A 17411-nucleotide genomic window follows, 5' to 3' on the forward strand; every position below is an offset into this window, starting at 1 on the left:
TTGGCTTTGAGTTGACGCCCTGCCATAACATGTCAAAAGGAAAGCAAGAAAAAAAGAATGAGATGTAACAATAATAAAAAACAATAAAAAATAGAAGGCGCCCGGAAGTGACAGCACACAAACGCAAAAACAGGAAGCAGGCAAAGCAATGAAGGATAAGAAACCTAAGCAGCCTGTTAGGCAACTCCTTTGTTACGCAGAGAGTCCATGCATTTTTGTCATAATGGAAAGTTTCATTTTTCATTGCAAGAGCCAAGCCAGGCAGCGTCCAACATACATACATAAATATGTACAGACATACATACATAAGTACTTCCTTGCACAGAAACGAAGCAATGAGTTTCAAAAAGAAAACAGCCAGTAGACGAAAATAGCAGAGGACCATAACAACTGCTTGAATTCATTTGTCAAACGCAGCGGTGACTTATGTGTATGTAAAAGTGAGGAAAAGCTATCAAAAAGCAGCTAGAAAAACAATGCGCTGCGTGGCAACCTAAAGGAAACGCGATACTGCGTAGTTCATTTGGCCGTTTCCGTTTCCGGCAAACAAAAATTACAAAATGAAAAATAACACAAAAAAAAAACAACAACAAACTTATAAATGAATGAGTTGGTGAATAAATGAATTGCCAACAAGACAGCAACAATGGAGTAGCAAAAAAACGCATAAAAATTGAAGGATTTGTTGGAGAACTGTTTAGAGGTGCGGCACAAAAAAATTTGTGCAACAATAAGCAAAATTAATTTCATTAATGCTAGTCGTCAGCTGGCGGAATCGCCATCAGCCACAGACGGATGGAGACTGCATTATTTATGATGACAAGAAAAGGCAATGAAAAGATTTTGCTTTTTTATAAGACGAAAGTATGCAATGACAAATAAGACCATTTGCTGGATATTTGTAATGGCAGGGGATTAAAGAAATAAAATTAAAACAACAGGAAATGAAAAGTAGAATATGTATTCTAAAAATAAATTTGGTACATACTGTTATTAACAAAATTGAGCGTATGCTTTTTTTGTTAATATTTGCAATGTTTTCCATGCTGTGGCTTATATTTTAGCAAATCCCGTCTAAATCCAAGAATGAAACTGTGAAGAAAAACTGCAAAGTTTCAGCAAAATCGCAAACTTTTTATTAAGCTGTTAGCTCCAATCCAAGATGGAACAGCGGAAGCCGATGGACTCAAACCCACTGGCGGTGCTTATTCGCTTTTATGCAAACTCTCTATACCCGTAAACAATCAGCTTAAATCAGACTTACTGTGGAATCGGGATTACGCCAATTGAGGGGGAAAAATAAGTTTACTTTCTTATCAAATATATATGTATGTATATTCAGATTGGGCTTATGATGCTCACAAATAATAATCCTGGACCGAGCTTACACCGCGAAGGTCTGTACGGCAGTTAATGCAGTCAGTGGACTGCTCCCAATCTCCTTTGATATCTTTATTCGGTACGGACTTGCACCTTCCTACTACCAAAGTCGCTGAACAGGCTGCTGGATCGCAACAGATATTTCCAGTCTCGAGAACTTTCGAGTAAATGACGTGTAGCTTAAACCAGCTGCTGACGTCCTACACGACCTTTGGCCTACTGGACTAAGATATTCAATTGGAGTATAGTAGCAGCCAAACAACTATTCAGGCTGGTGCTACGATGTCGGAGGTTTGTCCCCTCAAAGGAGGGTCTAAAGGAATCTAATCCTTTTCGCCCATGCTGCAGTAATTCGCGGCTTTCAAATGCGCATCATAGTTTTCATTCACTTCAAAAGAAGCAATGGGCACCACTGACATACTACAAGAACCCTGGTGTACTGTACACTGGAAGACAAGTAAGAAAGCTGAGATAGGAAGGTGCGTTAATATGCCTGTCCTACTTTCCGTATGCAAAATGTGACTGCTGTCGTCGAAGTGTCGACGGTAGGCGAAGTGGAAGCAGTCGAAATTGCAACTAAAGTGGGAATGAACTATCTAGACAAAACTTCTGGCAAAGCTATCCGATACATGCAGGCCTATAGAATACTTTTTGGTTGGACATAAGGTCTGAAACGTGGATCTCCTCATCTTGATCGCATAAATGTATGAACATTGATAGTCAGAGGGATCAAAGATGAAGGACGAAACAGGTGTGAGTTTTTAACGACCTGCCACTAAACGTTCTATTGTAATACCTACCGTGTTTTAGTTAAAAAGTTGGGTATGTAGTTATCTTAACCAAGCTGCCATAGCGCCTTCTCCAATAGCTCTATCACCTCTAAGGTAATTAAGTTGTGTTTTGAAACTCCTGAGCCCAGCTCGAGATCGCCGACAAACTGGCTTTAAAATGCTTATCGCCTGCATTTGTGGAGCTTAGTTACACCCAGAACATAATAAGCGCTGGGCTCTTGGTCGGAGGCCTTAGACAGCCCAATTAGGAATATCGTCTCAGCTTTGAAGACGAGAAGGAGGTGCAACACATACTGGGCGATTTTATGGCGTTGGCCAGACGAAGACGGATACACCTAAATTCATCCTTGAAGGAAACTTATTATTAGGAACTTTTCACAAAGGTAATGTTAGCGTTTAATAGAGAATGCGATAGTAGTTTGACCTGCCAGAGTAAGAGAGTTATTATAGGCATATTAAAGATCTGCTAGGTTACAATGCCCACTATTCTGTTACACCAAATTTATTAACTAAATGCCTAACTAAGTAGCTGCTTTTTCCTTTAAATTTCTTTATAATTTCGCATGAACATTGATTTGATTTGAGGCTTTTTTAACTGTATGTTTGTTATGTAACATCACATAGGAAGCTGCACCAATACACGTCCATGAACATACAAAAATAAACAATTTCATGTCAGTAGATAATAGCTATTAGGGGGCTGCATGAATTCATTCAAAACGGCTTATGAATTATTCATATACAAAACGAATGAATGTTTTTCGCTTTATTTTTTTTTGAATTTGAGTGAATACCTGTTCTGATATATGTGTCGAGGCAACAATATAACCGAAATGAGTTTGAATGATTTGATTGTTTTTCATTCATTCATTCACATTCTTCCATTTGAAGGTAAAAAATTAAAAACAAAATGTATATTCGTAACCTACAAAATTGAAAACGCTGAGTGTTTTTTATGTGAAGTAGAATATTAAAATTTAATGTACTCTGTTTGGCTAGGAGTTTGAATGAATTTATGCATCCCTCTAACCGCTATGTATGTATGTAAATATTCATTCACGTTCGTATTTGAAAGTCATCAAAAACAAATAATTTTATAATTAAAACTTAACTGGCCATTATCAACAAATCACATTGTTTATTATTTCTTTTGACATTTATAATTTGTGTACATAACAATTAACAAAATTGACCTCAACGAACTTTAAGAAATAAATGAGACAAGCGAGTGAACGTGATACGCATGCGAAAGGCGGCGATAATTGAATTGAATTCAATTAAAGTGTATCGCATGGTAAGCAATAATTGTGAGCGCAAAAAAATACAGTAAACAGACAAACGAAGAATACTTCATATGCACATTAGGGTGGTCCTTAACATATCAACATCTAAATTATGTATAAGGCTTTATTTTGTTGTATTTACTTAAAATATAAAAATATGCACGAAAAAAAATGAAATTTGATAATTTTGACGTATTATTGCAACTTTTATGAATTTATGTTGAGTTATAGCGAGTCAAAGACAAATTTTTGTATAATTTTTGCGATTTAGAAAAATTTAATTTTTTTTTTAAACACTGGAGGCGACTCCCAATTTTGTTTTTCATTTGACATTTTCGTGGATATCTTTATCTGTTAAGTGGTGTCTCATGATGGTGACATTTTAAGCGCCACCCTAATATGTGTGTATGCATATGAACGCAAATAACCATAAATTATAATGTTATTAAAATTAGAAGAAAACTGAGCTTAACTAGCAATTATATGATTTCTACATACACATATACACATACATGCGTATCAAGTAAGCAATAATTTATGAATGCATTATGTATAAATTAGCGATTAGTGGTCAAGCGATTAGTGACCAATGAGATAGAGCGAGAACGAAAGTGTGGGCATAAGAAAAAGTAAGCTTAAGCATTGATAATGCAGAAAATGTAAGGAACTGGCGGACCGCATAGCGATTAATGGTTTTCAATGAAAAAAAAGTGAATATATAAATATTTTATTAAAAGATTAATTGCTGCAGCGACAGCTGTGCCAAAGTCGATGCTTTAGTTTAATGCTATGTTTGCACGTAGTATTTATTAAAGATGAGGATATGAAGATGAGGATAGTGAAGTGACACTGTGAATCTTTTGTATGAATACGACTACAAACTCGCAGTGCAGTAGAACTTTCACATTGGCCCATCACATTTTGTATTGCACATCATTGAAAAAACCGAGAATGTTTTGATATTCGAATATTAGGAATTTTTAAGAGGAAAAAAGTTTGAAGTGATAAAAAATTATTTCCGATTTTCGAAATTCGTTTCCAAATTCTTCGGAGTAAATGAATTTTGTTATTTTTCATCTGCATCAAAAATCCGAATTCCCAATTTACAAATTTGTTAAAACTTTCAGAAACTATTGTTTACAAAATACATGGAAAAGAGCTAACTATGTGCATATATATGTATCTACTGAGGAAATAATTCCAAATTTATTTCTTCTCCAATTTTGCACTCAGCAACCTAGTTGAAAATTGGACGAAATTTGTTTTTTAAAGATTTTGAATTTTCGGAATTTTTAAAAATTGGAAAAATTTCAAGCATCAAAAGCGAAATCAAACCATAAATTTACTTAAATATCATAAATATTCTGTTTTTAATTTTTCGGAGTAAACTATCATTTGGTTATACGAGTTTTTACAAGAATGCTTAGAAATGCATGAATTAAGTTTTTTTTTGGTCGTAAAATCGTTCGAAGTATATGAAATGGCAAATTTTGACGTGCCACAAAATATTTCAATTAAAAATATCTACCACAGAAAATTAAATATCGCTCTTAAAAGAGTATCTAATATCCAATTTCACGAAAGCAATTTAAGTGAAAATGTTTTTTTTTAATTCGCATTTTTTATGAAAACTCACATTAGGGGTAAAATTATTTTTCGTTCGAATTACCGGTGAAACCTGCAGTAAATTCGTTATGGCTTGCTCCCTTATGTTATTTACATTTCATGTCAACGAATGTCGAGAAAATTTGATAAGTGTAAACGCAGTATAACATGCGTTTAAAACATGCATATGTAGGGATCAAATTAATGAAAGTAATATTAATAAAATGAGACGCCTTAAATGACGAGATAAAACATATGTATGTACTAAAAGTAAATAAAATATTAAAAATAATTATGTTACGACAACTACGCTCGAGGCACCAATTTTAGTACAGCATTGAACCGTATGGTGGAATGAGCTTTGCGGAAACAAAAGCCTGCATACTAAAAACTTGTGGTATTAATTTGAAACTGAAGAACTGGCTAAAATATAAAATTTTTTCAACAGTTAAAATGAAAAACGAAAAAATTGGAATAATTGGTAGGTAAGTACTCACATCAGAGAGAAGTCCCCTCCACGTGAGAGGAGTAGTAGCATTTTTCGTAGAAAAGTCGGTGGTTTTACGTGGGAGCTGAATGCTATCACAATGTATTTTTTTAAGCGAGCATCTTACCTACTAAGCTTAAAAGAAAGAATACAACATAAGATATCTTTGTCGTGACTAACACAAGACAGAGCACACTTTGATTATTTTCGCGTTTCCTTTAACCAGGTGAAAGTCTGTCAACACGTCTTTGACAAATTCTTCATATTTCATTCTTTTGAAAAGGATGACATAAGCAAAAAAGTATTCCACTGTCTCGTCCTCTTCAGGACAGAAATTACAAATAATTCCATAAGCAAACAGTTTTTTGTCATTTGGAAAAGCGTCGATGTTTGGGTACGTCTTGAATGAACCGTGAGAAATTCTATAAACTAAGCGACAAGGCATTTCTCAAAAGCCGAAATCCTAGTCTCGTCTGAGGGCATCTCTACTTATGAATTGAAGAATGCAGGACAACATACAACAATTACTGGACCCTACGCTGTACAGACAGGCAATCAACGATATTTACAAAGATGCTCTCAACAATTTTACTACTTCATGCTCCGAGGATATTGTTAGACTAAGTTCCTACTTATCCAGACTTGACACTGACGTACCAACCGTACGTCTCGCATATGAGGAGACGGTAACCACCTTGTCACAGGCAGCCTTAATATCACTCAACTAGCACCTCTTTCCTTTGCTGCGACCCGTCAAAATAGCACATTTCTTGGACCTACCGAGAAGAGCCCTCACATCTGTGCACTACGAACTACTTATTTTTTGTCGGAATATTTGTGTTCTTGAGGAATAAAAGGACCATAACTATGAGAACTATACTATATATATATAGACTGTTCAGTAAGTGAATTTGTCTCCAGACAACGGTTTAATCGACTTCTATTCAGACGGGTTGGGTTAGGTCTATGGCCTCCAAAACTGCCATATTATCTTTTAATTCAATGAGAGCCCTTTCGCGTATGAGGAGCAACCCAGCTGCAGACTGAAAGTCGCTTGCTAAGGTTCAACGTCTAGAATGTGTGTGTATTACGGAAGCAATGCGCAACGAAAACGGAGTTGGTGGTAGTTATCGAGCCTCAACTAACCATAGAGCATAAGTCGAAATGAATGAACGTTGTGAGCGAAGTGCTTGGCAAAGAAAAGGTCAAGACGGAGATGAAGGCGAAAACAAAGACAAACGTGAATACGAATACGATGACCAAGACGAAGGCTATGTGAATAAGAAGAAAAATACGAAGACGAATATTAAGATGAAGACTAAGGCGACGAAGAAGACGAATACAAAGACGAAGACGAATAAGAAAGTCAATATGAAGAAGATTCCGAAACCGGAGATGAAGACAATTACGAGGACGAATCCGAAGATAATCAAAGACAAGTACGAAAATGAAGACTACGAGGCGAAGGCGATACAAAGTCGTGAATCCAAGAACGTTTCACTTCCATAATGCACAAAGCGTGCACCTTTTGTTATGAAATCAGGAGAATTTCAGTCCGCAAAGTAGTCTTAAAATCCAAACAGCTGGAATAAGAAGAGTACTCTCATATAGGAATTTAACTCTTTAAACAAGCGGATTATTTTTGGGAAATCAGGTTTACTTCGTAGTGCTTTTATGACCTTTAAAGCAATGGGAACTTTCTAGGTTTTGATGGGGGTTTCCCAGAACCAGTACCGAGGTTCGTGTCTTCAACTTCACTCTAGAGAGGTCCCCAATCCTCATATAAAGCCCAAGACAAATTAACATTTAGTTCTATAAAATATCTGGAAAAAATTAAAGTTATAAAAAGAGAATTATATCACACGACATTTTTTTCAGTGGCCTCATCGGACGTGCCTGGTCTATGCTTTTCGCTTCCGTCGGCTATCAGGTAATGCTGTATGATATATTACCCGAGCAAACCAGCACCGCCTTAGAAGAAATAGAGAAGGAACTACACGCACTTCATTTGAAGTCCGCACTTCGTGGTAAACTCAGTCCAGCTGAGCAACTCGAATGCATTAGCGCCACCACAGACATACGCGAACTGGTAAGCAACGCCATCTATCTGCAGGAATGCATACCGGAACGTATAGAAATGAAGCGCTCACTATATGCGCAACTGGCTGGCATTGTAGAACCGCAAACGATTATGGCAAGCTCGACAAGTACTTATATGCCGTCACTCTTTAGTGAGCATATGCCGCAGCATCGTGAAAATGTGAGTTTGAACTGGAGAACTGTGCAATAGTTTGTGTTTATTGTTTCGTTAATTTCAGGTCGTTGTGGCCCATCCACTCAATCCACCCTACTACATACCGCTCGTCGAAATTGTGCCTGCACCCTGGACTAAACCGCAGGTAGTGACACGCGTGCGCGACCTAATGCTTGAGATTGGCCAAAAACCGGTGACTCTAACGCGTCAAATAGAAGGTTTCGCCACCAATCGCATACAATACGCCATACTGAATGAAGTGTGGCGCTTGGTTGCCGATGGTGTGGTGAGTGTGGCCGATGTGGATCGCGTCATGACTGAAGGTTTGGGTATACGCTATGCGCTATTGGGACCGCTCGAGACCGCACATTTGAATGCTGATGGCGTAGCCGATTACTTTGGGCGCTTCGGTGATGAAGTCTATGCAGTAAGTCAAACTTATGGACCGACACCGAAAATGGAAGCAGGTGAGACCTTGTCGAAGATAGCCGCTGAATGTGAGGAAATGGTGCCCAGGGAGCAATTGAAGGTACGTCGCGAGCAGCGTGATAAATTTTTACGTGAGCTGTGCGCACTCAAGAAGCAATTGGAGTGAGTGAGGAATGTAGAGCGAAGAGAGAAGTGGATAAAAAATAAATAAAAATAAAGTTAGTATGTACTTTTTATGCATAATACTTAATAATAAAGAGTATGTACTTTCCAAGCTTCTTACATCAACATATCTCATCCAACTGATTATCAAAGAAGAAGTGGCAGGTAGAAATCAGATTTATATGCACTACATATGTATTAGGATGAGCTGTTTTATGTAAATCGCAACGCAAAAAATCATATAAATGTACTCGTGACATGACCCTGCAGGAATAGTTAACTTGCAAAGGCCTTTTTACGAAATACTAGAGCTTAAGGGATTTACAGAGAAAGAATTTAGAGGCTTCTAATGGCTTTCAAAGAAACGTGCCCAATTTCATAACTTTTTTGCTTTAATTTGATTATCGCTTTATTAATCGAAATTATGATCTAGGAATTTATCGATCCCTCTTCTATTGGATGTAGTAATATTGTTTTAATATTGTTTTTACTGGTACGAATTATTTATCGAGATCGTTATCTGTCTACTTATAAATTTAGTTATCGATATATTTATCGATATTTTTTATTAAAATTATTCTAAAACATATTAATATCCTTCGAAATCTATCAAAGGGGCCTAATATATTGAAAAAGTTTTACAAAATGCATTAGGAGAAATTTGTTAATTTCCCGTTGAGTATCCTAGTATATTGTGATATTACCTTTGCAAACATAACGCTGACATTTCTTATTTCTCAACAAACTCCTCTGAGCTCTTACTGATGGGAGCTGAAAGGAAATTGTCCCCCTATATATGTGTGCTTGTATGTATAAGGCAAACAAATCTCTCTTGGAAAATTAAATCGCTTCTCAATAAGAATCTTCCAAGCAGCATAAACCACCTCATTACTGTGAGTATAAATTCAGTTTTATTGATTACTTTTGGTGTAGTATCTCTTACAGCGTATGCATAAGTATGTAAGTACTTGGAGATATTCTTGATACGTAAATATACATACGTAAAGGAATTAAACGTATCGTCGCCTGGGTATAATATTGTCGTATGTTACGCACGCACGTATGACGCTTACGACAATCTTTTACCCACAGACGACGGGTATATTAGACCGCACCACCTTACAAGCTACCAAAAAAAAGTTCGCTGCACATCCCTGAGTCTAAAGGATCTACAGTTTTACGTCGCCTACANACAGACGACGGGTATATTAGACCGCACCACCTTACAAGCTACCAAAAAAAGTTCGCTGCACATCCCTGAGTCTAAAGGATCTACAGTTTTACGTCGCCTACGAACGACAAATGGATTTTACGAGAGAATTTTTCAAGGCAGACAAGCACTTGGAGGTCGGATATTGCTGCCGAGGGCGACCGCTGTTAGAAAAAACTTTACCTATTTTTGGATGTTGCTCGGCCCAGGAATCGAAGCTTATCAGTTCTACTTGTGCATGTTACCGTTGTGCGACTAAAGTGTCAAACTGACACTGCCCCCTGACACCGACTTTTTAGAAATAGGCTTATTTTGAAATGTTTCTTCAAAATTATGCGATTTTTGCCCCTTTTCTTTTATTAAAAATTTTATATAAACATTTTGACAAGTTTTTCATAAAATATTACTTTTAAAAGGCGCTTAAAAATTACATCTCTGGTAAGATTTTGACCTTTTTAATATGCCAAAATTTTGTTGCTTCCCTAAGATATTTGTGTTAAATTCATTTTCGTGGCTCCCGGTACAAATAAATATTCGGCGATAATTTGTATACAAGCATAAAAGGCTAAACCTTGTAATAATTGTTATCTACTAATGTTGCTTGTGTGTTATATTGATATATTCCTCATTACTAGATTTTTATTTTAAGAGAAAAAAATGTTTTTGACGGAAAATGATCTCCATTAGCAATTTATTAAAAATAATGGGGCATACTCGTAGATGAAACAAAGTCGAATCTAATGTTAGGTGCAGCTTTTTTGACAGATTTTCCATTAAAAATTATGTCAAAAAGCTATAACTAGCCTAAAAGTCGATTTTATTTCGACTATGAATATGCCCCAAAAAGTTGCAAGAGGTAAAATTATGAAAGTTTTATATACGTGGTATGAAAGATTTGAATTACTTCAAGAATATCGCTTACGCTGTTTTTGCGGTTAGGGATTGATGTTCTTGTGTTACGTATGTATGTATTTAGTAGCTTCTTCCTCTTACACCTTTGATTGTATCTGCTCGAGAAAGGCCACAGGCGGTGTATGCAGCAGACTAGCCTATGCATATATTTACCCTCCTGCCTTGCTTGCCTTATCTTCCTCATATGCATATCTGCCTCTAAAATAAATAAAATTTTCTCCCCCCCCCCTGTCTTTCACTAGTAAACACATAGTTTGCAAACTTTCCAAAAATAGATGGAAAATATTGATTTGCCTTCAAGGTAAAAATTATTTACATGCGAGTAAACTTGAAGCCATAAAGACTGAGCTTGTGAACTTGTTAAGCGAAAACAATGAAAAACATACAAGTTTACAACGCCTGCAAGGCCAACAGTCTACAACAATCAAATATGGATACATACATATGTAGGCTTGTATGTATGTATGTGCACTTGGATATTTTTATACTTACTGAAGTAACTATGCTTGTACTATAGATACTTACTAATAAGTGCTACTGAACATTGATAAGCGAAGCGTCTCCTTATTTGTTGCGTTACACGAGCACATTTGCATAGAAATATACGATAATGCATTCAGCGCGAAAAATAAAGAAATCAATGTGGGTGGGGCGCACTACTTATGACAATATGGTGGGTTATGGGCAGTGCTTTGATAGCGTACGTGTCTATATTTATTACTCTTCAAAAGGCCATTGACGTTATTTAGTTACATACATACATACTTATAAATTATGCATTGAAGTGAAGCTACTGATTAACAAAGAAAAGTTATTAAATGATGTTCAGCGAAATATGAGTGCAGTGAGTTGTAGTTGTTTGTGCAGTTATGTTAGATAGATGGTTAGATCGTACCAGAAAATTTTGTATATTTTTTTTGGCCTAACATAGGGATCGCCTTGTTACATTTTTTATCATATCCTCGACATTTACAGTCGAATCTAAAGGTATGATATATCGATGGTCTGCTCCCGAGGAGAAAAATTTTTTGTTACAAAATTCATTGACCTTAAACAACCCGTTCTAGTACTTACCCACCACATCTAAGGTTCTATCGGCCTGACGTACCACCCTAATGTCGTTAAACTAACATGGTAATTCGGACTAAGATAGTAAGAAGTTTTTAAGACTTTCGTAAGACAAATGAAAGTTGGATGACAAGATATTTCGAAAGACCTTTGTTATTCTAAATAGCACAAAAATCTTAGAAAAAAAGCTCTCTCATTCAACACTCATACATAATTTAGCTCTCGTCGCTCCAACAGTCGTAATCGCCGAGTGAGCAGAGCACTGACGTGGTATTCGAGAGATCCGAGTTCGTTTCCTCGGGCAGCTGCATTTTTTCATATTAATTTATTTTCTTTTTTAATCTGATATTGTTTTACAAAGCATACTTTTCATATTAAATTTAATTTTTAGGAATTAATTTAATTATTTTCCTTTTTAAATAAATTCCTTTCTCTGTTATTTTAATTTTCCTTTAATTTATAGATTAAATTGTTAAGACAAAATCCTTGTTTTTAATTTAATTTTTAGGTACTTGTTTTATTTTTTATTTCTTTTGTTTAATCTAATTTGTTTTCTTTTGTGAATTTCACTTTCTTTAATTTCTAAATTATTAAATTAACATTTACATTAGTTTTCTTTTTGTATCCAAATTTCTTTTAATTTTAAAATTTTATTGTTTAAAAAAATATGTATACATATTTTTTATTTTCATTTAGAGTATTTTTTCTTTTTAAATTCGATTTTTTCTCTTTCAATTTCATTTTCTTTTGACTAAAAGTCTAAACGTTTTTTTTTTTTGTTTACAAAGAATATTTTTTTTTATTTCACTAAATTTTTTGGAACTTGTTCTATTTTTTATTTTTTAATTAAGTTGGTTAGTTTAAGTTCCTTTTAATTTTTAGATTGTATTTTTTATATTAGAAAAAAATATTTTTTAAATTTCATTTAATTTTTAGGAACTTATTTTAGTTCTTTTTTCTTTAATTAATGTGTTGGTGTTGGTTGACTTTTCCGACAGGGAGGTAAGATGATTTATTTTGGAATGAATTTCCGTCATCACCGGTTTGTCTGAAAACCAAGCTTGACAAGGGATGACGGAAATCTATTTAATTTAATTGGTTTTTATTTTGTTAATTTAATTTCTTTTAATTTTAAGATTTTATTGTTTTTTTTTTTATTTTAGCCGACGCACATTATTTGTTTAATGCAATTTTCCTTTAATTTTTTTCCATTTAATCTTTTTTTCTCCCAATTTAATTTCTTTTTAATGCTCAGATTTTGTTGTTCTACAAAAAATCAATTTTTTTCTGTTTTTAATTTATTTTTTTTTTAGTTTTTAGATTTCATTCTTTAAACAAGAAAAATTTTTTTATTATTTTTTTTTTCACTTGTTTATTCTTCTTTTGTTCATTTTGTTTATTTCTTCTTTTGTTTAATTTAATTAGTTCATCTTTTCTTAAGTAAATTTATTTAATTTTTCTTTTTTATTGTTTTAAAGAGCAAACTTTATATTTTATATTAAATGTAATTTTAAAGATCTTATTTTATTCTTGTCCTTTTTTAATTTAATTTTCGTTTAATTTTTAGATTTTCTGTGAAAAACAAATTTTTTTTTTTAATTTAATTTTTCAGCACCAATTTTCTTCGCTATTAATTTATTTTTTCTCTGTATAAGTTAATTTATAAATATTCTATTTTGAAGAAGAAAATAAAGTTTTTAAATTTCTTTCAACAATTTTATAGAGCTTGAGGCCGGTGATTGTTGAATATAATTTTTATAAAGCTATAAATAACAAAAGAAAAATTTAAAATATTTTTTATTTACTTTTTTTTGTTTATTTTTCTTTGGCTTTATATTATTTTAATTTTCTTTTGTTTATAACTTTTTATTGTTTTAGAGAGAGAAATATAAATTTTAGTTTAATTAAAAAAAACTTGTTGCTAACAGCATAAGGCTAAGACCCCCTCGTTAGCAACTCTTTCTTTGGGTTTCGAAAGAAAGTGAAGAGCTTTCAAGATAGTTGACAATTGCCTTTTGAAAGACTTACACCCTTCTATGCTGTGCTGAAAAGTTTTGTTTTTGTAAAAAGTCACTAACTTTTTAAATTACTCTCGAAATTTCTTAATTATGTATTTCACCAACTGAAGCCTGTACGCACACTTTTCTGCCTAGCCTACACCTATCAGCAAAGTTTAAACTATTCGCTTCAACTGATTCTAAGTGGAATTCTAATGTCACATAATTCACCACAAAAAACCGCAAAGGCAAATGCCTTCTTACTAAAATTCGCACGTTCCACACGCAAAATGCAAATCTAATCAACATTTGTTTCGTTCTTTTTTCTCCTTAATTTATTTGTCAAAGTGGCAACACTGAACTGACGCTTACAAAAAATTTTTCTAACATCATTACCGTTGGAGACTGTACAATGTGGCCACTTTTTTATTTGTTTCTACACATTCAGCGCCCATTTGTGCTGTGCTTGCACTGCACTTTTTTTGGTTTCTGTTTGCTGCTTATTGCCACACTGACACGCCCCACTGACACTAAACAAAAATTAAATTTTGTCTTAGCAAAAAAAAAAATAAAGAATATAAAAAAAGTCACTTGGTACAGAAAAGTTGCGTTGTAGGTAACTGCGAGTAAAACATAACTATAGATGATAAAGCAAGTTGAAAGGGGTGTGGGGAGGGGGCAGGAGGGGCGCCTTGTCATTTCCAACTACAAATTTGCTTATAGCGACGACACTCCTTCCCTTGCCACTTCAAACGGTCCGCTTGCTTACTTCTTGCCGCCTTCAACTGCGTGCTGTGGCGTGTGGCAAAGCACGTGACTAGAATATTTGTGCAGTGCAAAATGAAAATACTCGTAGAAGTACATAGAAATAGAAATGCTATTGCGGTACTTTGAGGTTAGCTGGTGACATTGGCGGGAGTTTTTCCTGTGCACAACTGTCTGCCCGCAGTGACGACTGTGAATCAGATTAGAAAAGTAGAAAGCGCACGTGAGAGCGAGTGAAGGCACAATGAGGAGTTGTTTAGGTATGTATGTATGTATGCATGTGTTTGTGAATTGCTGCATAGGTGAGTTGGCACAACTTTTGCTACTATTTAACTATGCAATTTTGCGTATGCTTCTATCATTTCTGCTACTATTGCTCACAGCTACTACTTGTGGGTGGCAGCGGTTGCAAATAAAATAGCCCCGAATTGGGTGTGAGTGTGGAAGATAAAACACTTTTTGCGTGTGGGCGTTGCAAATGTGAATGTGCGCGCCTTGCTGTGTTGTGCAATAAATAAGTTGGAAATTTGACACTGTAATTTGATTAGATTTTGTGCTGGAACGTGTGTTCTTCTGGAGCATTGCAGCGTGGCTTTGAAGCCGTAGGATGTGAAAAGTTGTTTTACTGTTAGTGAGCTCAAGTTATTTCTGCCACAGAAGAGTTGGAATTCTATAAATGGATGCGGTTGAGATGGTAGCTCATGAGTGTTGTGTAAAAAATTTAGGACATATTGGGTTGGGCAATTAATATCCATTTGAGGTGGACATACATATGTGTGTATTATTACGTATACTTAATTTTATTGGAATATTGGAAAATACCGTTTTGACCAAAATAAGGTCCGGAGTTGGAATTTATACCTAATTACTAACCATTTTACATATAGTAGGATACTTTAGAACAGATGAATCTTTAATAGGAATCTAAAAATAAGACCTCGTCATCGTAGCATTTATCTTACTCTTAATTATAATCTTAATCTTAATCTTAAAATGATTCTTAATTTTAATCTTAGGCTTAGTCTTAAAATTAATCATATTAATCTTATTCTATTCTTACTCCTAATCTTAATCCTAGTTAATAGTAATATTAATCTCAATTTAAATCTTATTCTATTTCTGTCGCTTATTCATGCCATTAGGGTATGCAGCACCGAGCACAAAGAAGTTGTACTTTAAAAACTTTAAATTTTTAGATGTCGCTCGTACCACAGATGGAAACTAGGCCTCACGGAGTGGTAGTTCGCATCTCTTATCAAACGGCTACAAAGATTAGTTTTGATTTTCATCCGCTCATTAAATTAGGGAAGCTACCAGCGAGATTGTGTCTAGACCATTCAGTGCATCGAGGAAAGAATTTAAATCGACCTTAAAAAGTATTTTAAAATTTACGAGTTTCCGCATACTTCCCTCAGCAACCGGTCTGGCAAGACTAGTTGACCTTGCTTGCGCTGCAAAAAGTATTTTAAAATGCCTTTCTTTTGTCCATTTTATTAGTTATTTAGTAAAGTATGCAATTTCATTATCGGGAGTACGAAGTATGTGTGTTAGTCTAGCGCTCATCGAGCTCACACTAGGCACAGCCATCTAAGAGTATGCCGCAGGAGGACAGAGGCTTCCCTAGTTGCTCCTTATGTGGGGATAACGCCAGGTCACCAGCCACGCAGTTTTCCGCGATGTCACTGTGACCCGGCACCTAAACTAGAAGAAGTACTTTGACGCGATGGATAAAGTCAGATATTTCTTTACCGATTTCTAACGTACCATCACACCCTTTAGCAGTGAGTCTACCGCTTCCTTAATGGCAGATTTTTCCACCTGAAAGACACTGCAGAAGTCCGCAAGCCTTAGTAACCCCGCCCTACCCAGTCCTCTCCTGAGGGAATATAGGTAGAGAAGGACCTTCTGGGAAGCATTTCGGAGGCGCTGTAATCTATGTGTCCAGAGCGAAGTCAAAGCAACCTCTCTCGAGGAAGGCCAAAATAGGTATATTGTTCTTCCTGGTAAACAAGACCAGTTCCGTTTTGCTGGGATTTACTGCGAGGCCGCCGTTGATCGCCCACCTAGTTACCTGCTAAATTTAACCTTGAAGCAGAAAAAAAGATTGTATCCAAATCGTCCCACATAATCTACATAGGTGATCACCCGACATCCAACTTTTCCCAGTTCCTTTAGAAAGTCGTTTACACCCGCAATTCAAAGCAGGGGAGGGAGAACACCCCTTGCGGAGTGCCCCTATTGGCACACATTAAGCTGTAGATAAGCCTTATTAGGTTGGGGATGTACCCGGGCCTCACGCAGTTCACAGATATGATGCCATCGGTCTCGGCGACTTTAATGATTTGAACGAATTTATCGCCCATGCCATGTGACGATCGTCCAGATGGTCGGAGAACTACAGATCCTGCTGTACAAAATATTGTAAAGAAGTACATTTGACTGTACTTCGACTGTACGAAGTACAAGAGCTAAAAAATAAGTACTGTACCGAAAATTCTCCTTTCTCTAGTAGTGAAGACCCCGAAGTCTTACTACTCATGTACTTCACCTGCAACCAGCTTAGGCTGAACTCGGCCTCCATAAAGTTCCAGTACCAACCCAGCATGCGATGAAGCTTAGAAGATTTAAACCACGGGTGCCCATTCTCCATTACTGTCTAACTTCAACACCTCGAAGCTTTTCAGCTACGGTTTACGATTGTTTCATGCGGTCGTCAGGCAATGACATTGATAACTTGTGTTTGAAAGCTAATGGCTTACTCGCCGCTCTTTCTCGCTTGTCAGATTTGTCAGAACACCACACTCCCGGCAGCAACGGTCTCAGTGCTCGCCGTAAAGGAGCACATGTTCATGCTCCGAAAAAAATCCTATACTGCTGCTACCATATCCGAACAGGCACATTCTGGAGCAAAACCACCTCCTGCGTACGTCAGAAGATATCTCTACGAACTCACGGAAGAGATGTAGATCTACATCGCACAACCACTGGAACCAATGTTGTACCAACAGGCCAACACCGCAATTAAACTTTCGCCCCATAAATGGCGAAATCGTAGTTCATTGAGCACC

At 35.8% G+C, this 17411-nt stretch overlaps 1 protein-coding gene across 1 annotated transcript; it reads left to right on the top strand.

Moving 5' to 3' along the window:
- The first annotated feature begins 5369 nt into the window (after positions 1 to 5369).
- On the top strand, positions 5370 to 8521 carry LOC108375522 (lambda-crystallin-like). Its single transcript, XM_017631664.1, has 3 exons — positions 5370 to 5544; positions 7425 to 7806; positions 7865 to 8521. Exons 1-3 carry the CDS (start codon positions 5414 to 5416, stop codon positions 8393 to 8395), a joined length of 1044 nt encoding a protein of 347 aa, XP_017487153.1. The 5' UTR covers positions 5370 to 5413; the 3' UTR covers positions 8396 to 8521.
- The last annotated feature ends 8890 nt before the right edge of the window (positions 8522 to 17411 follow it).

This window comes from Rhagoletis zephyria, unplaced genomic scaffold (genome assembly GCF_001687245.7).
Source record: "Rhagoletis zephyria isolate East Lansing unplaced genomic scaffold, Rhagoletis_zephyria_1.1 Rzeph_scaffold_09043, whole genome shotgun sequence".
Taxonomy (NCBI): Eukaryota; Metazoa; Arthropoda; class Insecta; order Diptera; family Tephritidae; genus Rhagoletis; species Rhagoletis zephyria.